A 25185-nucleotide genomic window follows, 5' to 3' on the forward strand; every position below is an offset into this window, starting at 1 on the left:
GAAACCTGACGTCGGCATTAGCTTGTTCTTTACGAAAGGCACCAAAGGAACCGAGGGACTTAACGTCTCATCTGACGGAAGGAGTGCTTTACTTGAAACTCCCTCCATGCAACAAGGATCAGGCAACCTGTAAAAAAAACCCTGCTGTCGCCGGGATTTGATCTTGAGCTCTAGGGGTATGAACACTAGCAATCACACCAACCCGATTCTCCACGAAAGCAGAAGAGAAAATGAAGTAGATGAACATTCTTCAATAATTTCGGCGATGAAAAGTAATAAAAATATTCTAGAATGGTTAAACATAAACATTTTTAATTAAGTATGCAGGTAATTGATGGTTGTTTCAATTAGCTGCACTGTCATTGAACGAAAATTAAGAAAATTGCCAGCAACAGTTCCTTCTAACGTGCCTTCCGAGCTACTATTGCTAAGTTAGTTACTATTAATATAAACGTATATAACTACAAAATTATACAAAGTATTGCGGGATTGATGCTCAAAACTTATACCACGTAAAGTAAGCTCTAAGATATTTACGATGTTTTTTGCCTCACTTAAAGTGGTTAGCATGAGCGAAAAAGCGTTTTCACATTTTTTTTTCACCTTTTCAGAAGTCTGTGTGGAAATGCGCCAATAATATTTACCTCAATTTACAAATGATTTGATTTTTTCCTTGAAGAACCTTCCAATATGATGGCCTTCGTGAGGGCTGAAATAAGTCTGAGCTTTATTTAAGGTATTCATATCCATATATTCTTGCGAGTGGAAGCATTGCATTTCTGGAAATAATTGCGTAAGTGGATGTTTAGATATAAAAAAGAAAGGATTGTATAAGCATTGTACTGTAACCACAGCTTGATTAATATTCGTCAATGCGAAAGGTAAAACTTGCGGCATTGTTATTATTAAATATTCCAAAATATGGATCAATCACGAAATAAAGAAGAAAGGACAATACGATGAGCCCATCTTAATGCATATAATATCGCGATTGCTTTGTTTGACTCGCTTGGTTACCATGATCAATATCATTGATTTGTTTACAATCTAAATTCCGACCCATATGTGCAACACATGGCTGACTATGGACAAAATTTATCGTTTCCCTAACTTTAAAACAATTTGAATTACATTTTTATGAAGAAAGCCGTTAAAAGTAAGTAAAATATGCATGTTATTCACATCGTGATTGTGTAAATTTAAATCCAGTTTGTAGAGTATTTTTGGTATGAGTTCATTTTAAATTCAGCTAAAAATTTTATTGACGATTTTGTAAGAGAAAATGTCATACCTCGTCTTTAATTACTTTTCTTTTTTTCTTCGATCTTTATTTTTGTTCAAAAAACGCGTTAAAGTTGGATAGTGCTTTTCAATTAACCACGTGTAATTGAAATGCAGACAGTCCCATTTTTCTGCGTCTCGTGTTTTTCCTCAAGCGCAAGCCTCTAATTTATGCTTACGGTGTAGTTGGTGTTACCATATGCTAGCAATTATTTGTAATATTAAGTTGTTTTTCATATGTTATGCATCAGTAATCAACACAATTGTAGCAAATGTTAGGAGCATTGCTAAAAATCCCAATTTCTGAAGCTATTTATTGTTAGTGGAATTTCAAAGAATGAGTGTTGTCGTAGTTTTTGATTATGCAATCGGGGAAAAACGTGGACTTATTGGAAGTCTCTTCATTAATGGTGTTAAGGATCCATCGTAGGTGTGAAGCCTGGAAGTGAGGGATACGAATATTGTGATGAACTTAGGAGTCTGTGTAAAAATATGCCACTAATATTTACCTCATTTTACAAATGATTTGATTTTTGTAATTTTGAGAAGTGCATAAAGTAAAGGTCTCTAAATCAATGTTTTTAAATGTTCATAGGTGTATATTATTGGCTTTTATGATATTTCATCGCTAGAATCCATATTTTATATTGGTAGGCAAATTGTATTATTTTTGGTGACTTGTATAATACCTTGCCAGAATGAAAGCAACTTTGAAATGGACCCGTATAATGGATACAATACATAAATGATACAGTAAGAATTGACTCCGAAAGTGAAGAGAGATGTGAGAATAAGTTTTTACCCCATGTTATACACACTCAGAATAAGTTTTCGTTGAAAAGTTTACAATTTTCTGCAGAGATTAATTTCTTCCTCTTAATCCAATTTTTTTTAAGTTGACGTATAAGGTTTAGGCGTTACCATATGGAACCGTAAATTTGTCGTCACTAGGAAATCAAAACTTGCCATTTATAATTTAAAAAATGAAAAAAATGACGTATTCCAGGGCATTTATGAGCAATTACTTCCTGCTGCCATATTTATAAATAATTATGGCTATTAATTATCGTATTATTAAAGCCGGTTGGCTTTCGAAACTTTTGTCTCACTAGACCGACATACTCGACTGGTGATCCCGAATCCTGCGCTCATCACAATCGTCACCGCGGAAACGATGCTAGAATTTTCACTTCCGTATTTTTCCACTTAGTTCCGGTACGCCATGAATTTCACGAGACAGCGGTTCGTCATCTACGAGGACTGTGCGGAGGTTGGATCGCCGACTGCAATGCACAACCGCGCCTTCCACGGCAGCCCCCACCGAGACCCGCCGCCTCCGATCAGCAGGAGAGGCTACGGACTGTTCGCAAACGTGCCCTTCGAGCCGGAGAGGACTCCAACGCCACCACGACCTCGGCGGCGCCGGCGAAAGGAGAAGATCCCGGATGCCTTCCTTATGCCGCCCCCTCGCGATGAGTTCCCCTGTTGTCCCACCCCCACACATCGGGAAGAGGACGAAGGCTGGTCCGACGAATGCGGAAATCAGTGAGTTTACGTTATTTCCGTGTATTTAGGCAAATATGAACTCGGTGTATAAGCTACCTCGGGAGATTAAAAAAAAAAACATTTTTTTAATGATAGGGATGGTTATTGAGGTTTTGGCTTTAGGCTATAAATATTCCTCAACTCTAACCACAAACCTTTTGCCCTTTATTCGAATATCTGCAGAGTTATAGTTTTCGATGAAATCATTTTTCTTTACTAAACTTTTGAAAATTAAGCCGTCAATGTATGCTCGAATAGAGAATTAATAAGGGTAGGTAGGTGTTCAATTCCCGGCAGTGGCATATAATTTTCGAAGGAAAAGACTGCCGTACTCCTGCTTTAGTGTATTGTGAAGGGCAATTCAAGCACAGCATCTAAAAATAACTGTTAGTTTCCGGAAGAAAGGCATATTGTTGATTCGAAATCAGCTTTCCCTAGACACGACAAAACGTCCATTTATGGTGATTTTTTGAGTAGCTATAAATTCATGTAAATATATATTTAGAAAATATGAGGCAGGAAATACGAACATCGCCTTTATTGTGCTACAACATATTATTTTAAACACTATTCAAGATGGTGACCCGTAAGTGAAAGAAAAGTAATCTTCACAGGGACCTGCATAACATTCCATGGAAACGCCCGTATTACTACAGCGGCAAAGACTATAGTTTTCTTTGCTAGTCCCAGTGCTTTAGTAGCAGTGGCTTTATTTTCAAATAAACGACAGCTTTCTTTCTGATTTCAAACTCACCTGGACACCTGGGACGTGAGTAATATTCATGAAATACGGAAAATAGATATTTCTGAGCTGTTAATGCGTTATGGTAAGGTCAAATGTTGAATTATTGAGCTGAAAATGTTTGCAAAAAGGAATTTACAAAGAAAAATGGAATGTGTACAACACGGGAAATCAAATTTACGTGCAAACAAAGTTCCACGATGAATATTTACTGACTCAGATGATGGCTTTTGATGCTCTTGTAGCTAACCTTATCTAGGTACAAAATATTTAACGAGATAATGATAAGCCAGTATCGAAGCCATTGTCGATATCGATTGATAGTTTGTATGGATTGTACAAAGTGCATTTTATTTCCCTATATTTGTGGTTCCCAAAGTTAAGCCGGAAAAGTTACACATTGCCACCTCAACTACCATACTTAAGTTTTTTTTGGGAAACTCTAGTGCTGCATCTTTATCCAAATGCATACATAAATTTTATTGCAATTCTAAGATTGGTATGCTACAACTCTCCATTTCTCCTTATTCCAAGCCAGTTCTTTTACCTCCCTGAAGCTCTACGGGAAAAACGGTATCCTTCTTGATCTATGCTATGTACTTGTCCTTTCGTCTTACTCTCTGAAATTTTTCATCAATTTCTCCTTCCATTGTTTTCCCACGTAAATTCTGTGCCTAGTTATTTGCCAAATCAACGCGTTCTGCTTTTGCTTTCGGTCATCCATAATTTCCTTTCTTCTCCTATTCATCTTTGTATCTCCTCATTTCTCCCCCTATTGGTCTATCATATCTTCATTATCCACCTGCAGCACCAGGTCTCCAAGGTATCTATTCCTTTCTGATCACTTTTTGCAATGGTCCTAACTACTGAGCAAAATAGTGCCACTACCCACTCACGTGCTGTTTTCTGGTCTCCAGTCTTATAGTAGCGGTCTCATCGCCAGAAACACTGCCTCAGCATGGTATGGTATTTGGAGGACAACCTCCACACAACACTCAAGCAGGGATCGGGCAGTCTCTGAAAATTCTCTGCCACTGTCGGGTTTTGAACCCGAGCCCGCCGGGTGGGAAGCCAACACTCCAGCCACCACACCAACCCGAACCCCTGCCTCAGCATGGATAATCGATCCTTGATGTCTGTCTTGCTTAATATGTCCCAGGTGATGGTGCTTGCAAGGTGAGAGAGTGACTTGATTTGCTCCAATCTGTCTCCTTTGAGTCGAGTGTTGGCAACAATGTTCTCTCTTTCAGAGCATCTCTATCAAAGCGTTTTGGTATTCTTTCTATTTATAAATTTACCCACAGTAATTCGTAACAGAAGATCCACAACAGGAGTTCTTCTATTTCCGAAGAGACCCACCTTATTTTATTTTTTTATTTTTTCCAGGGAACCAGCTTTGCGTCCCGAGGAGCAGTCAATGCCTTGTGGCGACGAATCCGCTGAAGAAACGCAGCAACCTGTTGAGAGCCCAAGGAGAAGGTGAAGTGCTTAAAAACATTCTCGGAAGTCGTGCGTTTATTATGAAAGTATTCACGGAGTAAATCATCAAAAATCAATAGATTTTGCAAAACATAATATAAATCGATAAAACTTTTAGGTTAATCCGTCCTGTGGCTTAAAAGTCATCAACGTTTCTTGCCCTCTGCCGGGGACCTCGTCAGGAATGATGCGTTCTGAAGAAGTAGGTAGTATTATAATTGAGTGCTCGGGTGCGTCGACGGCGTCGGTCATTTTGCACCACTACTCACTCATTTGATTCAAATCGTTCATTCAAAGGGTCGTATATGCGTATTATATTTACATAAAATAAGTGGGAACTTTTATATTTTGCTAAACAGACCGACTTCCTTGAGAAATAATATTACTTTATTCAAACTAGTAGGGTGGTCTCCTTGATGGGATTCAAGATTCCCCCTATATTGAACCGTGTTCGCTCGTGACGGTATTTGTCACACACTGTAAGGATATTTCGGATACTTCAGGGGCATCTACACTCATCACACTGAGGAGCTTGCATCTCTTCGGTAAAAGGAAAGGCATGAGTCAAAGGGCAGTGCCCTATCCTTAGCCGTGTTATAACAACTTCCTTCCTTCGATCGTTCCTGGCGGAGGAGGGCCAAGCTGGCGTTGTCACCTTGATGCTTCGTAGTTTGTTATCGTTCAGAGTCCTACACGACTCCCTCCGTCCCGGAGAAGTCCCCGCATTAGTTTTTAAGAGGTCTACGCCAGAGGGGAAGAAATTTTGGCGACTTTAAAACCACAAAACAAGGGTCAAGCCAAAAGCTTTATCAATTGATCGCATATTTATGTAACAACTTCAAAGCATAATGTATTCACCAATCAGTCGAACACCGCGGAATAATATTAGGTTGTCAATTGTATGGCGAGTCTGGACTGGATGCGAAATTATTCATAATCATATACGCTAGTGTTGCGTTTAATATGCAAGGGTAAGAAATTTATCAAATTTATCGCGGAAATCATTTTTGGAGACCTTTTAATTTAATATTCTAAACTTCTTTTTCAACTAGAGGAGAATTACAAGGCATCTATTTAGCCACTAACATAGGAAGAAACTACTTAGTTGAGGAACAAGAAGAAGTTATAAGGAGTGAGGTCAGATGAGAAGGGTGGGATGATATTCCATGGAGTGTTTGGCCAAAATTCTTGAGTTCTGAAGGCTGAATGAGGTGGGCCCTTTGGTTGTCCGTCGTCAGCCGTGGAATAAATTCCGCAGAATCACGATTTTTTTTTCAATTGTTTTGGTCGAAATCTCGTATCATGATCTAGCCTGCCTGAGTGTCAAATACCTGATGAACAAATATCTGAGTGTCACATGCCTCAAAGTCGAATGCCTCAGAGTCAATTACCTCAGAGTCGAATACCTCGAAGTCGTCTTCCTTAGCGTCAATTGCCCCATTATTGTAGAATAGTATTTTTAGTATGAACATGTCCCTCTTTCCATTCTACTTTAAACATCAGATGTTGATTTTTGTATTAGCGTCCTTAAGTTAAAGTAATGATAACTGAAAACATTATTTGAATCTCTTTCTTATAGATTTAGTAACGAAATTCAATCATCAATCCAAAAAGCCAGTGTCATAGATATTGATGATTCTGTTGCATTATTTATTTTAGTCGCTCCTGGCTCTAATTTCTCTCCTCTTTTCAGACTAAAACTTGTTAAAAAAACTACGAAGAAATGGACTTGTGGGGATAAGACCACAGAGAAAACAACTCAGACTAAAATTTTTGAGGGTCAAACGTGTGAGAGTCAAATACCTGAAGGACAAATGCCTGAAGATCAAATGCCTGAGTGTCAAATACCTGAAGAACAAATATCTGAGTGTCACATGCCTCAAAGTCGAATACCTCAGAGTCAATTACCTCAGAGTCGAATACCTCGAAGTCGTCTTCCTCAGCGTCAATTGCCTCAGAGTCAAATACCTGAGTGTCGAATGCATCAGAGTCGACAGCCTCAGAGTCGATTACCTCAGAGTCGTCTTCCTCAGAGCCGAATACCTCAGCGTCAAGTGCCTCAAAGTCAAATACCTGAGTGTCAAATGCCTCAGAGTCGATTACATCAGAGTCACTTACCTCGGAGTCGATTACCTCAGAGTCGATTACCTCAGAGTCGTCTGCCTCAGAGTCGTCTCCCTCAGAGTCGAGTACCTCAGTTTGAAATACCTGAAGATCCAACAACTGAGTGTCAAATGCCTCAAAGTCGAATGCCTCAGAGCCGATTACCTCAGAGTCGATTACCTCGGTATCGATTACCTCAGAGTCAAATGCCTCAGGGTGAAATACCCCAGTGTCAAGTAACTCAGAGTCGGGTGCGCAAGAGAGGAGGACCTGAAGGTTGTCAAATTCGATTTATGCGGAATTATTTTGAATATAGTAGTGAACCTGAGTCTGAGAAGCCCTTTTCGCCGGCACAGAGGTTGCCCCAACTTCCATGTGAGCCGCACCAGGCAATCGCCGCTCAGCCGTCGTATGACCTGCGCAACGCTGAAGATTTCCTCCAAGAATGCTCACCATGGTAAGCAAAGTTCTCCTTCTACTACGAGGAGTTTTCATGTAGCTAGGGGCATTCTCCAATTCACCAAAGTAGGGGTTCAGTTTCACGATTCTACTCATTCACCATTTTTCACATTAATTTAGAATAATTTATAGTTTTAAAAATAACTATACCAGAATTCTCTGATTATTTGATCCTTCTTAGGGATAATCATTGCGAAAAATCGGCGGCCGGAACCATTTCGAAGATAAGATGATGGCATCACAGACTCGCGAGCCAAGCAGCTCACCGTTTCTCCACCTCGTGCCTCCGTCTCATGTGACTGGTTGCTAATAAAGATCTAGTAATGGGCTATCCCCGTCAGTGATAGAGCCTCGGTGAGCAATGTATAACTCCCATGACGTCACTAACTCATGAAAAGTGGGCGGCATCTTTCGTATTTTTTTTTATTTTAAAGTTACGAGAATATAACTAAATGAGAAACTATTTTTTCCCTAGTCCTGTATCATCTTTCCCAACCATCTACCGAATTATTTGTAGAAAATGTGGTTTCAGGTTTGAGTGAAACATTTCCGTTTCACATAGCATGAAGGAACAGTGCCAGTGGTTCTACACCAGTGCCTCGGGGAATCCGCGTCGAGTCGTTGTACTGGTGGAAGAGCTCAAAACGCAAGCCTCTGGAGCACTAATGCACATTGTCAGACCACTTATAGCCAAATGCATACTTAACATTGATTCCTTGTAACAGTTCTCAGATCAGGTGATTTATTCTCATTTAATCGAATTCGGTAACTTTGTAGTTAACGTGTTAAATTACGCACATTTAGCCGGATATCTTAAATGTACGGGAATACTTAATGTAATGTAATTGAATCTCATGGATTTTCTTACGCTTTACTTATACTTTTTTAGCTATTCATGCGATAGTTAAATACATCTTGTGTGAAGAATGAAATCTCTAGGATACATATTAACTTAAATTTTTTAACACCTTTTAGATTGGTAGCGGAGAAAAACATCATTTCTGTGAAAGAGATGGTTTCGTCAAATGATCAGTACACTCTTAAAACCGGTTCATTGGCTAATACCGGGGCAGTAAAAATCGCATGTTGATTGCAAACCCCAGTTCTTGGAGAAAAGTTAGTTCAGTGGAAAAAACCGATCCCATCAATTGAGCAGGTGTATCTTTGTCGCATACCCTTTCTTTCGTAGCCGAGAGCCGGGACGTCAGCTCTAGCTAGATGCGTGGCGGGGGTAAAATTTGTTCCATATTATCGGAAACTTTTCCTATGACAGATATTTCCTTGCGCATAATTAACGGAATGTTTCTCCGGCTTCCCGCTGCGTGCTTGGACCATATGCTCAAATCAAAACATGGTTGGAAACTCGAGAAACTTTTTTGCATTTCATGTGGAGCTCGGCCGACTTTAGAACGTGAAGCTTGTCCTAAAGTCTTACATATAAGCTTGAAATGTAAGTTTGAATAGAATATTTTCAGGATTATAAAAATCTTACCTATCAAACATTCAATGAATTCCAAATTTGCCAGCAATGTGGGTTTTTAATACTTTTTCTATCATGAATGAATTTTTCTTGTTGAAATCAAAAAATTAATCTATTATGTTTCACATTTTCCCCTTCAAGTTCGACAGATCCTGAGGACGATGCTATTGGTGGAGACGTTATTGAGTAAGTAGTGATTTTCTGATTTTTTTTCAAATTAAATAGACCATGAAAATATTGACCGAAAGCTACTTAAATTCGTAATATTGTTTCGAGAATGAACAATGTGAATTGTAGTTCCTCCTAAGCATTCTTGATTACCGTATTGATACCATTTTTAGTGTGGCTAAAAGTTACTTTGCCTTCGGCCTTCTTTGAATGCATGAGTCAATGTTGTATATGGGATTTTAAACGATGAGATTTTGATTTAAAAGAGCTATTGGCGTATTCGTTAAGCTGTTTAAGAGGGCTGATTGTATGAAAAACGTGCTTTACTTGTGCTAGCTATGTTTCTTGAGATAAATTACTTGAATCCGTTTCCAGCCACTTCCCGCCTGTCTGTAGAGATCTCTGAAATTTGTAACCGTGGTAATTAGGAGCGCTACTTCATTTACAGATCAGTTATGCGCACTTTTTTGTAAGAAATATTTTCAGTTGATTATCCTGCTCGAATACATTTTCCTCATACATAAAATGCTTTCACATTTCCATTTTATTTCAATGCTCTTGTGTTCGTGGCGTTAAATTTCTGATCGCTTGTGTGTTCCTTCCATTCTTTAGGCCGTTTTACACGGGGGCGGGGTTGCGCAGGTTAGAACTGCATTAATTTCTAAAATGACGTGGAATTGCGCGAATGCATGAACGAAATTAGAACAGGAGCTATTTGGCCATCTCACGTCCACGCATTCTCGCATGTGTTACAGCAATTCACCGCTTTGCACGGCGCAATTTAGACTGCGCCTTCGTATACACGTCAGGTTGTGCAAGTACGTACCTCGTGTAAAACGGCCTTTAAGTACGTTGTAGTTGCTTTCTATGAGCATTATTGAGTGGCATCGTAGATTCAGTAACTTTCAGTATTTTTTATAAGCGTTTAACAATTTACTTTTATTACCCTCTGAAACCAATTATATTACAGTAGAATTCCAAGATTTTGAGTACCACGAATAATCTTTAATTTAATAATTTAACCAGTATCATGGAAAAATGCAACCACCTTTCATTTCAATGTGTCAAAGTTCCTTTACATCACGCCTATATCAATTGCACTCCTCTTTAATTGGTCAAAGGATACATACCTATATAAAAACAAAAATGATACTATTCTGTAATAACCACCAAAATTGGGATGATATCTTGGAATTTATGTTAAGGCCAGAAAATTAATAGAAAAGGTGGCGGATAATATCATCGAAAACTTAAAAAAAAAATCAGCTCAGGGTATAAGGAGTTTCAAAAAATTACTGCACTGAACACCATCTATCTCTCTTTTAAATACTTAACCGGAAACGCTGCTCTGAAATTGCGCTGAGGTGGTTCGATAAGTTTTCCGGAATTAAATTCTCGAATCATAAAATATTCAAGTTGTTTTTCAACGCGATATGTCTTCTTCCATGACTCATGGTCGGTGCTATCGAAACACTAATTAAATGCGAATGACTACGACGCTGTGAGTTCCAAAAAAGACATACTAATTCATCCGTCGGGTAAAAATGGACCAAAACCCATGCTAATCTTTGTGGTAAGGTCCCCTAGCTTCGTGCTAAGGTCTAAATGTAAGTACGCTGCAATTGGTGTTTGGGAATCTCACACCAAGTTCTACCTTATTATTGTAATCACTGTTATTAATTGTTGATAAAATATTAACATGAACATCTGGAGAAGTAATTCACTCCACAGATCATACAGATCAAACAATACATACAGATCCACTTTCAATATATTGACATAGTCATCAAATTTCATAATAAATAGAGAAAAATACAGTCATCAGAGCAAAGTACATAATAAATGGGCAAAATAAGGTATTTCATACACAGAAAAAACGATAACTTTAAATATTTTAACGAAAACATCAAATTTCATTTAAACAAAATTGGAATAATCTTCTTTTAGATGATCTACTGCTATGACGTCTGTCAGGTGTTGAGTAATGGAATTCCATACATTACATGATTTTACATAAAGAGAAATTTTGATACATGTTAGTCCAGTGACACAGTACTACTCATTCATTTTTGCTTCTAGTAGTGCTTGATTTTTTGGCTAAATTGTTCAGATGAGGTTGAAAAATATGTGAAGGGTTTCAGATTTTAAAATTTTATACACAAATACACCTATTTGCCATTTTCTTCGCAGTTCAATTTTTATAATTTCTAATTTTTGGCAATTTGGTCATGATATACAATATCTCAGATATAACGTACATCACAATATGTATTTTTTGTAGTTTAGATAGTTGTGATTTTGATATATTTGACATAAACAAAGAGAAATAATTGATATAAGGGATCAACATATTTGATAAGCAAAAAAAGCGCACCTTTGCATCATTCTGCATGTTTTTCACCTCATTACGACTGACTTTGTATTCATTGAATTTCTCTATACTCTGATTATGTCGAAAATGCATGCGTCGGGAATCCCTTCGGCTCATGGCATGTTTGATTTCTTGAGAGAGCCATTGGGTTGGGTTGCGCCTTATTTTTATTTTCTGACGGGAGCGTGTCTATTTAGCGGGTGAGTAAGGTGTGAATTGAACAGTTTTTCATCAACGTCGCGCGTAGACAAGAACTCCTCCCATGAAAGACCATTCCATTTCGTTTCAAATCTGATACAGTCCAGTTTTGCAAAATCTCGAAAACGTATTTCAGGCGGTTTGTACTGAGGCGTCTTGATTGTGTAGATCATGTACACCAGATCAATCATGTTCCAAAACGTGAGCAAATACTCCGAGCAAATAATTCGACGTTTTCTTCCTTTTCAGCCATGTTGAGAAAAATCTCGAAGAGATGCGATCGCGGCTGAGGCAACTGAGGCAGACGCCCCCAACCTTCCAACTAGAAGAGGCCTCCGTTACATATCCTGCCTCCGGGGGTGGCTCCTGCACGCCGTCCTGCCCTAAGCAGCATCTCCCCCTGCCCCCGCCGAAGTCGTCTCAGCGATGCCCCCCACGGTAAGTATCACAGCACTTTGCCGTTAATAAGCTACAATATTATCGAATAATCTCACATGGGTCATTCCATTCAAAGCCAAAAAACGCCTAGGGTCCAAGATTGTGGTGAAAATTTCGCTATGGGCCTATATTTAACTCGTACGAAATGTGGAAAATAAAAAATTAACCTTATCAGGTTCACTAACACGCGAGGGCCGTTTACTTGAACCTCTCATCGCTCAGCAACATCACCATGCAAGCGACACGCGGGTACTGCGCAGATTGGAAAACTGCGCGTCCTCCGTGCCACACGCTCAAGTCATGTCTGATTGGAGGCTCTTAAAGTTTGTGGCAATCATATTAGCTACTGCCTCAGCCGATTCTCCCACCAAGTGTGCGCACAGAAAAGTCGCCGAATGATTTGAGAATTGACATGTCTTGACCTTTATGCCAAAACAAGAGGATTAAAAAAATTCATTGTGGCTATGGGTGAGACGAATTAAATACGGCCTCATGAATCAAAGCAAAAATCGCTACGATGAATTCACCAAAAATCACCAGTCAAACAAAGAAAATTCAGGCGATCCTTTCAGTAATGGAATAGGTTATACTGCCGAGTTTTATCTCAAAAACTTGTTTTGCTCGTGGATTTCATGCAGCCGGTGACAAAGTTAACTCTGAAACATTACGTCCATTCCCATCCAAAACAAAATAAGAGACATGCTGACTTCTGGAAGTGTTCTGATCAATGAATACGAGAAATTTAAATGGTACATTTTCAATCGCCCGCCGTGCAATCTCGACCTAATGATATGTGACTTTCATTTTTACGTTGAAAGAAAGACGTGGCTACGAAGAAAGCGTTTTCAAACGGGCGGTGAGCCTCAGGACAAATGCAAAATCCATTACAAGTCATTGGTTGCAACATCCTATAGTGAGGGTATAATAAAGCTTGCCCACCGCCACGACCAATTCCTCAAATGAAGAGGCGATTATGTCGGTAGGAAACCACAAGGGTGTTCAATATTTACCGATGAAATAATTTTTAATCAATCATTTCATCTTCTATTCATGGCCCATCGGAGCTTGAAAAAATGGCTCTTGTGAAATTGTACCATCCGGTTTTCACAGCACAGTTACATCGTCAGTATGAAGCCTGTGACGTTCCCAGCCCTACATGCCTGAGGAGCATTTTTCTCTTTTTGCTCCTCATTAAAGACATAATTTAGATTTGGTGGTGGTCAGATTTTGAGACCGCACTCCAAATCGCTTTAAAAGTCGATTTCATAAGTGAAACAAGTTACTTAATTATTGTAGCTTTTAGTTACTTTAATCTTTCTACGAAGTAAAACTTCCTCATCTACAATATATACGGAAGTTTTCAGGAAAGCCTAAGCCTTAAGTCTTAAGACCTAATTCATAAAACTCTTGTCTAAAAATGAATTAGAAATCTAATTAATTACATTTTCTGTCGATGTGTTATTTGGGTTTTATTAACATATATTTAAAAATTTCAGGCCTGAATCATCGGCTTATTCACCACGCGCGAGAGAAGATGAGTACAGGTTGTAAGTATCTCAATTTTTTTACTTCCTTAGATCTCAAAATACTTCATACTTACCATATTAGGCAAGGGATTTTAATTCATTTCATACTGTTACAATTTGAATTCCGACGAGGACGTTATCCTGAGGGAGAAAATCAGAATTTCACTTCCTGCTGAATTGATGCGGAATTAAAAACGGTATTGAGGAATTTAAATTCTGCAAATATCATAAATTGCAAACTAATATTTGATGTTTTCCCGGAAAATTATTACAAACCCGATAAAAATTCCTCAGGATTCTACTATATGACACTACGAATCTTCAGTTGAAAAATCTTAGGCGACATTGACATCCTCCAGATACATTACCATCAGTGTGCACGACAGTACACCACTCCAAATTCCGACCACCATAACATTCCAATACTTTATACATGATGATGAAACACTTCCGGTCTTCCATCCAGGTTTAGTTGGCCTATTAAAAGTCTTAGAATGCTCTATCCAACTTTTTCAGCGGGTAAACCTAAAGTCACTGATTGGTCCCAATTATTACAAAATTTAAGTGTGTTATATAAAGGAGTGGAATATTTGCCAAATCAGTTCAATAAACAGAGTAAAACAAAGAAAATATGTTACAAGGGGGCTAATTTCATAATTGTAATCATCTTCATAATAATTTAATCGTTGCTGGCTCAACTTAAAGGAATATTGTAATAATGGGAGTAATAACGACTCAGTAAATTACCTCGCAATTTTCATTTCAACGAACTAGCTTCGACATTTATATTTTCATTCCTGAGGATACAACTATTAGGAGTCCAAGGAACCATAACCTTGAGAAGGACACAGTAAGGTTCGAAGCCGGATGGATTAAATTAACACGAGCGAGCTACGCCCGCTCCCAGCGGGCTTCCCCCGCTCTTTTCAATGCAGGTCCACAGAGGGATAGGCGCGTTTCTAATTTTAAAATGTAGAAAAAAAAGGTAGGGTCTTATGTACAAATTTAATTGGAATGTGCATGTGCAAATTGAGGTCGGAGGACCTCTTTACACACAACATTGGAAGTAATCACACTATCCTCTGTTAAACGCTGTAACGTTTTTTAAATATCCACTACTAACTTAACAAATAATTTCAGTGTAACTAAAAACAAGCTCTATATTTTGAAACTTGGGATCAAAAAACAACATCAAAAAGCCACCATGACTATCACAATCCCAGTTATATTATCCGTACTACCACTCACTGAACCACCGCCATGAACTGCACCAGTGTGTGGATCTTGAGTTCTGCCGTATCCCTTTTCTCCCGTTCTCTTCTCCTCTCGTAGGCGCCTCCTTTTCTCTGCGTTCTCTTCTTCTCCCTGCCGATCTTGAATTCTGCCGTATCTCTTCCTCCGCTCTCTCAATAGGTACACCGCTACTTTAGTCTTTCTCCCGATCTTTCTTTATGACACGTCTACCTCCTCCTTCTCTCCATACACGACTCCCCGTTTTCCCTTCACAACAATCTCTCCCCCCCTCACTACCATTGTTAGTTTTAAATTATTTACAAACAACATGGTGGCTTGTTTACATTATGTTACAACACACATGATGACTCATACTTACGTATCAACAGGAGACTTGCATGTGGAATCAGCCGCATTTTGATAAAAGTTATTTAAAGAATGCGAGACATTGTTGCAACCGAACAAATGTATCAGTTTGTGCGCCGTTAACGTCAGGAATATTTACCGTTTTTTTTGTTTTTTTTTTCATTATTTAAAAGCCAATTTTAGGAAACAATAGCAATATTTAGGAAGTAAGATATGCCGTCGCATGTTCTCTGATAAATTCTGTGCATTTTGGCACCTCATTTGTAGAGTTTGGTTGCGTATAAGTTAAGAAAAAGGTATCTATACAGTAGAAATGATATAGAAGATTGTGTGGAAAATCACTGAGTCACTGTCGCACCCATCATCATCTTCGTAATAATTATAATATGATATTCATAGTAATGTATTAATGCTTGCCCTTTTTCTGATGCATACATGGACTTATGTTTGCATACATATTTTGAGGAGGTGATTTTTTGCAAAAAAATTTCATCCCTTTATTAAACCGAATTTGAAAATTTTTAATCCGTTCATATCAGATAATTCATTTTCATATCCCCTTTCCATGGGTTGAGAGAATAAGTGTAAGCAATTCTTTTCTCCTCTCATTTTTCCGAAACAGCCCTTCGTCTCCAGAGTATCGCAGGATGGTCTCGAGGCGCCAGCAGGCCCACGGAAGAACCTCGCCGCGTCCACGGAGGGCGTGCGCCCGCAACCTCTTTGGAACCTCCCCGGACCAGTCGCAGGATGATCTGTAGCCATGGTCCACTGGCGAGTAAGGTTGGTGATCAAGGACATTCTCTCGCTATGTTTATCCATCTAGCTGAGATCGGTCTTGCCGACTTAGTCCTGGTTAGTATGAGGTCCAACCAGGGGGATTATTCGCTATAGCCGAGTTTGGGGTCATACTCGGATGACGCCACAAATGTAGCCAAATGCGGGTTTTGCTTGGGATTTCAATGAGGGACAACCTACGGTACGCGAGTAACGGCACACTTGAAGGACTCTCTGTCACGAGAAAGGTTCATTTCCAACCTGATATAATTTTTGCCTCGTTCATTGAATGATTCATTTGAATTATTTAAGTGTTCCTGAACTAGACACGGGGAAAACTTTGCGATGTCAACAGCAATGCACAAATTGTGTGAAATTTTTCAGAGGAAATATTATTAGCCTACACCAGGATTCGAACACGGATCCCTCAATTTCTAGTCCAGTGCTTCAGCCATTTAAGCTATCGAGGCATCTTTGCCCTTTGTGGAAATTTGTTGACTATACCGGAATTTCTCGTCCAATATTTTCCATTAATCGGGGATCCGGGTTCGAATCCTGGTCAAGGCGAATGATATTTTCTCTGTGGAATTTTTGCACGATTCATTTGGAGATACAACAGCTCTCCAAAAGTGGTCGTTTACATCTGGAAATTCAAAATAACCCTCAGACCGTCTGAGACCAGGCCGTTATTCCATTGTTTGTTTCCTAATGTTGACAACAATAAATTTCCACCTATGGTCACTTTTTACTTTCCTTTGCGTTCTTCTGCTACGGTTCAGCGAAGAGAAGATCACTGATCATCTGCAGTTGAACCTTGATAGGTGATTGTTCAACTACCCTCTCTCGCTTATTGGGGAGGTGCACATGAGGAAGTACGGGGAGGATATTGCAGAGAGGGAGAAATGAAACAATGCAAGCTTCTGAAATGTTTTTCGGAATAATATCTCAGTCCATCTATCCCTCTCAACTTCCGTCGTAGTGTTAAGAATTGATAGGTGAGTTTATCTCTTGAAGAACGTGTTCCTCTCTAGTCAACGTTAATTAAATTTACGTGGGCGGTTTTTTTTCAACCCGCGATCCCTCAGCAAAAACACCATGCATGACACAGGCGGTTACTGCGCAGATAGGGCTACTGCACATCCTCTACAACACACGCTAAAGCTATTTCTTACCGTAAGTTGTTAGTTTAAGTTAGTAGCAGTCCCATTAATTTCACTGCCTCAATTAATTCTCCCGCCAAGAGTGCACTGCGGAGAGGCAGCCAGAAAACTCTCCGAATGGCTTCAGCATTGACATGCCTTGACCTCCATGCCGATAAAAGAGATTTTATTTAAATGCACTGCAGCTAAAGTGTGAAACAGTGTGAAACATTCTGTCGCTTCCCATTCAAAACAAAAGAAGAGGCATGCTTGAGATAGACTTGTGGAAGTGTTCTGATCCATGACAACACCCGTCATGTCAGCGCTGATGCAGCCGAACTGCTCCTTGAGCAATTTCAATGGCACATTTTTGATCACCCGCCGTGCAATGCCGATCTAGTGCCCAGTGACTTCCATCTTTACGCTGAAATGAAGATGTGGCTAGGAGGGAAGCATTTTCAAACGGGCGATGAGCTTCAGGGCAAAGGCAAAATTCATTGGAAGTCATTGGCGGCAACATCATATGAAGAAAGCTTAGAAAGCAAAGCTTATCCACAGGCAAGACCAATGCCTCAATCGATCAAGGCGATGATTTTAAAAGAATACCACAAGTGTGAACAATATTTAACAATGAAATAGCTTTTAATCAATCACTTCGTCTTCTGTTCATGACCCATGGAAGGTTGAAAATAAACAGTCCTTGAATAAAAATCTAAAGAATGAGTGTCACAGGTTTCCCGTCATTCCGCATTGTGTTGAAAGAGTGCGTATATTTCCCTGCTTGAGGTCGGCCAAACAAATCTCTCACTTATAGAGGTTACTAGATTCTCACTAATAGGGCAAAAATTATGGGACCTGGCAATTAGTCTCACATATAGAGGTTTCTAACTTATCCACTTCTCGCTTATCGAGCTTTGACTGTATTAAGATATAAAAAGGCCGAGTAAATTTTCTTAAAATGGCAAGTAATCTCTTAATAGCAAATAACTTCTTAGAGTTGGAAACTTTTTTATTAATAGTCTTTGAAAATGATTCAGTTTAGGCATGGCATGGTATTTGAAGGAGGCGTCCAACAGCTGAGGTAATATGCACCGTGAGGGAAGGGTATGGAAGAAAAGAGGAAGAGAAACATAGCATCTGTGTTAACTCGCTCTTGACGAAAGCGCCAAGGTAACCACGGCTTAGCGTCCCATCCGACGGACGGAGTGGTGCACTTGAAGTGCCCTCCTCAAGGCACTCAAGCAGGGATCGGGCAGCCTCCGAAAAATCTCCACCAACACCGGGATTTGAGTCCGGACCCTCTACGTTGGAAGCCAATACAATATCTACCACACCGAACTGATTCTTAATTTGTGGTGTGATCGTAAATATTTCAAAGGAATGCGATTCATATTTGTGGCAATTTAATAATCCATGATTTTCCGGCTGTATATTTCCCGCCTAGTAATCCAAATTTGGTGACTGCCTGACCCAAGGAGACTTCATAGAGGGAGTCCAATTCTGTCCCGTAGCATGCTGATTTCTATTGTCGCTTCGGTCGCATTTTAATTGCTTTCATAAATGCCTGCGGTGCGGTGATGAGTTCAATACGATCCACTTATTTCCAACATTTGGTATTATAATGTTTGCAATGCCAGGAATATCACTGAAAAGTTATGAATTTGAAAGATCAGGTCAGTATGTATACAAATTTTGGTTTACACCCCGAATCATACCTAATTTACCTGTGAAGTTCGGATCTCTTTGTCCGTCAGCGACGCGAGTGGTGACTTTTGTAAACCCATTTAAATGCGCCGTGGATGACAGCAAATTTAGAGGCCGACTTGAGGATCCTCTTTTGTAATATTCGTTGGCTGTCCAGCAAGGCCTACCGGCTCAGCATAGAAGCCTTAAGAGGTGTTGCATGACGAGTCAATCGCAGACGCGAGGATGACTGGGAAGTACTTGCTATCCGCGCGGACTGTATTAGCATACCGTGTTTGTTGCGAGGAACGAACTTCTTCTCTACTGAAAAGCGGATCTTTTGAAGTAACGATTGGTTTTGTTTGCTATAAGCTCGTGACGATTTCCAGGTTGAAGTGCTGCAAGTGTATTTGAAGTTTCAGGTTAATTGCAGTCTAACACGAAACCCTAAAGATTCAAGTCGGAATTGTTGATAAACATGTCCTTCGTATGCCGGTTTTCTGTGTCTAATTTGCGTTTTCACAGTGCAAGTTGAAGTGCTGCTAGTGTATTTGAAGATGCAGTGCAAGTTCCAGTGCAAGATGAGAAGAAATTCTCCCTCCTTTTGATCGGTTGGACTTAGGAACCTTCTTCCGCGTCGCTACCGTGAGTAACTCCACTCCCTCCCCATAAAAAATGCCCATGTGGTCATCCCCTACCCAAACTTCCCCTGGGTGGACTCATACGAGAACACTGCTCACCCCCTCTCTTTTCGTTGTCCCTCCCCTCCGGTGTCACTAGCTTTCTTTCCACTCCCTATGCACCCCCTATCCCACTATCAGCCTCGCGATTCTCGCAACAGCTCGCAAAGTTTTGACGAGACTTCCTCTTTCGTGCGAATTTATGACGTAATGTTATTTCAACTAAAAATTTCCATCTTGAAAATTTCAGGGTACACGGAGTAGTCACTGTACGAAATGTCACTGCGTCATAAATGAAAATTTATCTGATTGACTAATGTCACTAACAACAACTCGCGATAGGGTACAGAAAAAAACCTTTTCTCAAATTTTGACGCTAGATATGTAAATTTACCCACTGGATGGGATTGTACGAATTTTGAATGATATTTAAATAAACTGTATTGATCAGCCTAGTGAGTAACAAGGAATTTCCAGAGTGGGAGAGGAGAAGAGCCTTTTGAAAAGCCTCTGAAGGTTGAACCATTTAATCGTTCATGCCGTGAGGGAAAAAGGTCTTTTTGATGGCAAGCACCAATATTTGTAGGACAAGTTGGCGGGAAGAACGGTAAGGAATGCCTTGCATTCACTATATAGAACAGTTATTAATGATATAAAAGAGAAATGTTGAGACCATGAAAAGCTTAGCTGATGAAGATTTTAGTGGAGAGCTGTGTGAAATCAATGACAGGATAGACCTAATAAATGTCTGTTGGGCCTCCTCTCAATCGTTGCTAACGCGTTCTTGAAAATTCGGCGATGGTGGCGTTTTTGACCCTACATTCATTACTTAAAAATGCCGGGAAATAGTCTTTTCATGTATCACTTCAGTCTTGAAGAGAAGTTTTTATACTTGAGGAATAGATAGATGTGGACAAGAATTTATCTCACACTTATCTTTAATCTGTGGTTATTTCGAGATGATATCGTATATTTTAAGTGGTCTGTACGCCACGATAAAATACCATGTAGTGTTCCACTACTGAGGTGTGCTCCCTTTTGGACGGATGTTTTAAGTATTATTATTTGAAACAAACCAGCACTTTCATAAGAAATATTTTCGGAACATGGTTTGGCCACTTTTCACTCGGCCATTTCGGATGTTGCTGATGCATTGCATTAGACCCTATGCGACTTTAAGGCCAGTTTCACTTTTTTCTCACAACACATCAAGGCCTTCGCAACGAATATTGCTGTGAACGATTCGCCAGTCAGTCACTCAGTATGATGTTTTGCTCCGTGTATTTCAATGGGTTTACAAAAGTCATCAATCACGTCGCTGCCGGGCATAGAAATGTCACTCATTCTGAGAAATAGGCTTTAATTGAGACCATTAGCTTAAATTTATATTTCTGATGATTCATTCTATAGGTGTGCTTTTCCTAGTGATTGTAAATTTATGTAGCATGTATTGAGAATAAATGGATATCTCTAGACTCCTCGCTTCAATGAGGACATTTTTGAAAATCTTATGCAATGCGCCCTAAGAGGCAGCTTAAAACAAGATGCCAGGGGATAGATGGGGCCTGCTCACTGCTCAGTGTGGTCGCCTTCATCTTCTGATAGCATTCTTCCACTATCTCAAAATGACCCGCTCCTAAGAGAAGTCCAAAAGGTGAAGAGTAGGATTCCAGCTTGTGTTCTCCAACTCATAAGTGGTCTGGTGCATCCGTCAAAATACCAAAGCAATGGATTCGCGTTTATGTGTATATTTAACGAATAACCTATCTAGCGTGACCATTTTCGGTGCCCGGGTCGAATCAGGTGAGGCGTCAAAAATCTTGTATTGTAACGTGGCACGTTTTGAAATAAATCCTAAATTTGTTGAGATTCAGTTATTTGAACGCCTCTGTCGCGGTATGTTTCATCTAACTATTAATGAAACATCATGAAAATACCGTGATATATGAGTCAAAAATAATCATTAACATAACCTTTAAGTATAATTATGTTTTCATTTCAACCATGTTTGAATCTGTACCATTCTTTATTGATAATCCTGTTGTTAAATCAGTTTCACGGTAGACAAATTAAAAAATTGCTGCACGAGCTCATTGAACCTTCTTTTTCCTATTTCAAACACAGTCGGATCTGATAAGGTACCACAGCTGCGCTGTTGAGGAGCATGACTTGGTGATCAAGGATGGCTACTATTTGACCATGCACAGGATCTCGAACGGCGTCAGCCAGACGCCCGCCAGGGGCAAGCCGGTCGTCTCCCAACCACACCACCCAAAATTTCTGGCTGCGCATGCACATGTTGCATTTTGGGAGCTAAATTTTCCCCAAGTTTCATGTTTTTTCACAATAATCTTTAAACTTAAGGACTCTGGTGGTTGCGGTTAATAGAAGTTATCCCATTAAAAAAAACGGATATTCGGTATTCCCCGGTCAGTAGCTTTTCCGTATAGAGCAAAGACGATTCTGAAGAAAAGGCATTTTCCGGTCCATCCTATTGTACAGGCAAACATTTGAATCTCCAATACTGATCGTTTTTCGTCAATTCAATACAGCGTCTCTCCCACTGACCTCCTCGCAACGCCACCTTCAAAACTTTCATCCCTCTGTCAGCCCTTGCTGCCACACGCTGACGCCAGTGTCCAGTGCCCAGTGGATCTTTGAAAACTAATGGCACGAATATTACAATAGAGGATCGCCAGTCGGCCATTTTATGAGATGTTTACCGCGAATTTAAATGGGTTTACAAAAGTTGCTACTCGCGTCGATGACGGCAAAACTATTCGAAATTCATGGAAAATAACCAATAAATAGTACTTCCAACTAAAATTTAAATTCATTATGAGTCGATCAACCAAATTCATAAATTTCTAATCCTGTTTGCGATTGCAAATACTTGCTATATTGCAAATAGGTATTAAGAGTAAATGGTTATTTCAGGTATTGCTTTCGATCTCTACACCAGGTTAATGCAGTCGTATTGGCCGACGGTTCGGAAAACGACTCGCCGTCCACTATAAAGGCGTGTTACTATGTGAATGACCAAATTCACACTCAGATATTCAGACAGAAACACGCCTTCGGAATGGAAAACAAGTCGTGTTCCGAAACGTCCGCCAATACGGCTGAAATGACCTGGTGCAAAGCCCGAGAAGAATTTCAGAATATTATTCGCCAGGAAACGCTAAAATCGTTTAAGAAATGGATCGTTCTGCGCTCATCGCTGCACTGGGGATCTTTTCGGGAGACTGACCAAAATGCGCCCAGCGTAGCAACGTAAGTTACTTTGACTTTGACTTACTTTACTTCACCGACAAATCACAAATCATTTGAATCATCAGTCAGCGATATATGAAGATATCATTAATTTGCACCCATCGAACCATACCTGGCATTCATATGACGAGGAAACCGATCCTCTGTGGCTGTGGATGCTTCTATGTAGTAATTATCTTTGTTATATTGCATTCGTGGGGTATCGTTTTTGACGGATATCCTGGCACATGGGGACATTCAAGAACTATGCTAGCACTCCTCGGAGAGGGTGGAGGATAACGGGTCGACATACTTTTCCTGACAAATGGTAGCGGTGCGTCGCCTCATTTCTTACATAGGACACGTAGGTATAATTATTTGGAAAGAAATTAGTAATGCTCGTGAAGAGTATTCGACAATTTTTAAACCGCCAAGTATTTTCTTTTACACAATGCATAACGACCAGATATTATGTACCATTAGGTAAATATTTTAATAAGCACTTTTAAAAAATTAAACTGATATAAAAAGCTGCTGAATCATGTTCTTAAAAATTACATTTTTTCACTGTAACCATGTTACATTGCAAAAAAAAACATCTATAAAATAGTATAAAGGGTTTAATTTATGGAAAGAAATTATATACAGAGATCACACAAAAAAATAAATGTCAAAAAGTTCTCATTCCTTATTAGGACTATAACTGATCAGAACCGGTTACATCGAGAACTTTTGAAACCCATGACTCGTAGCATGCGGACATTTACATATAACCAGGGGCGGTTTGACCAGGTGGGCTGGTCGACAATCGCAGAGGGCCCCGAGCTTATAGGGCCCCCACAACGCTCGCGTCTATCGTGAAGCATAAATGACAGGTGTAATAAGAAAACTTGGATTACCCGAACCGAAGCTTATCTGCAATTATAAAATTCCAAATTTTCATTGCCTAATTTGTTTTATATACAACGTATTCCATGTATAAAGGTCACATAAAAATAAATAAAATATATGACTCAGAGCAGTGGTGTAACTAGGAATATGCTTTGGGGGGGATGGGAGGGTCTGGGGGTATCCGAGCCACAGGGGGTCCGGGTGAATTTTTGAAAAATTACATGCCTGGAAATATATTTTACATCATTCTGGCCCTTAAAATTTCACTTTGAGTAAATGCAATAATTAAGTGTCAAAACTAGACAATAGTTCTTAAAAAATTATTTTTTCTGAGGCTTTGGACGGGGATCTATCCCCCTCATCCCCCCATAGTTACGCCACTTACTCAGAATAATAAAGAGAACCTGATTCTTTTTCGAAAGGGTTATTCGAAAATCTTATTTTAGAGTTTTTTTTTTAGATTTGTGTCATTACATTTTTTAAGCTGTGAATTTCTCTATTTTCACAGTATTTTCCTTAGGAAACTGCTACTTTTATTAACTTTTATCTAGTTTTTAATAGCCAGAATTGCGTCTAAATCCATTTCCGGGCATGCGTTTTCCTTACAAGTTCCGGGGGAGGACCCCATCATGAGCTTCAGCCGAGGGCCCCAATTCACCCCAGACCACCCCTGCAAATAACTGTGGTAACTGTCCTATTCCATTCTTGTAAAGTACTTAATTTATTTTAATTTATGAAAACTATATTTTGACAGGAGATATACCTTGGATTCCAACAGACTGGCAACATTTTGGTATCCTTCATAATCCAGTCATTATGGCGTCCATAATAAGCAGTGTAGTAAACTTTGTATCACCAGGAACGTACTTCGCCAAGTTTTTGATAAAAGCAATAAATATTTTAGCTCCTCATTCATCTCTTTATTTTAGTATGTTTCAGTTTTCAGCAATAACGTTTTTAGCTCCTCATTCATTAATTATTTGTTTTAGTATGTTTTATTTCTGTTTTTGTATACTACTAAAACACATCCAGAGGAATTCGAGAGAGCAATTGAGAGACTGTCAATTAAGTACTTCCGCGGTGGCAAACCACGCAGCAGTGGGTCACGTAATCGACTTTCAGGAAAAAAAATTAATATTAATCCAATACTACTCCAAGATTGTTCCTATTATACAAGCCGACACTTTTTAAGCAACATTCATATAAGTATTGCATTACATTCAATGATTTCCGGCTCAAATTTGTGGAAGTTGAAGATCATAAATGACAAAACGACTTCGTTTTCTTCCACAGATTTTTTTATACAACATTTTTCAAACTCAAGAGGTTGAAGTAAGTACTTGATAATGACCGCCTGAGGTTGAAACAAGTTGTCCC

General features: G+C 39.4%; 1 protein-coding gene across 1 annotated transcript; it reads left to right on the forward strand.

Annotated features, from left to right (window-relative positions):
- The first annotated feature begins 1064 nt into the window (after positions 1 to 1064).
- Positions 1065 to 23604, forward strand: LOC124162784 (involucrin-like). Its single transcript, XM_046539420.1, has 9 exons — positions 1065 to 1156; positions 2492 to 2826; positions 4955 to 5047; positions 6741 to 7607; positions 9231 to 9275; positions 12076 to 12264; positions 13761 to 13811; positions 16012 to 16169; positions 21790 to 23604. Exons 2-8 carry the CDS (start codon positions 2504 to 2506, stop codon positions 16145 to 16147), a joined length of 1704 nt encoding a protein of 567 aa, XP_046395376.1. The 5' UTR covers positions 1065 to 1156; positions 2492 to 2503; the 3' UTR covers positions 16148 to 16169; positions 21790 to 23604.
- Positions 23605 to 25185: the final 1581 nt, after the last annotated feature.

Source organism: Ischnura elegans, chromosome 7 (assembly GCF_921293095.1).
Source record: "Ischnura elegans chromosome 7, ioIscEleg1.1, whole genome shotgun sequence".
Classification (NCBI taxonomy): domain Eukaryota; kingdom Metazoa; phylum Arthropoda; class Insecta; order Odonata; family Coenagrionidae; genus Ischnura; species Ischnura elegans.

Excerpts from the sequence above, each read along its gene's own strand:
- LOC124162784 (XM_046539420.1), top strand. The coding sequence starts at position 2,504 with ATGAATTTCACGAGACAGCGGTTCGTCATCTACGAGGACTGTGCGGAG. Across the intron at positions 2,827-4,954 it reads TCCGACGAATGCGGAAATCA|GGAACCAGCTTTGCGTCCCG; the intron begins GTGAGTTTACGT and ends TATTTTTTCCAG. Across the intron at positions 12,265-13,760 it reads TCTCAGCGATGCCCCCCACG|GCCTGAATCATCGGCTTATT; the intron begins GTAAGTATCACA and ends TAAAAATTTCAG.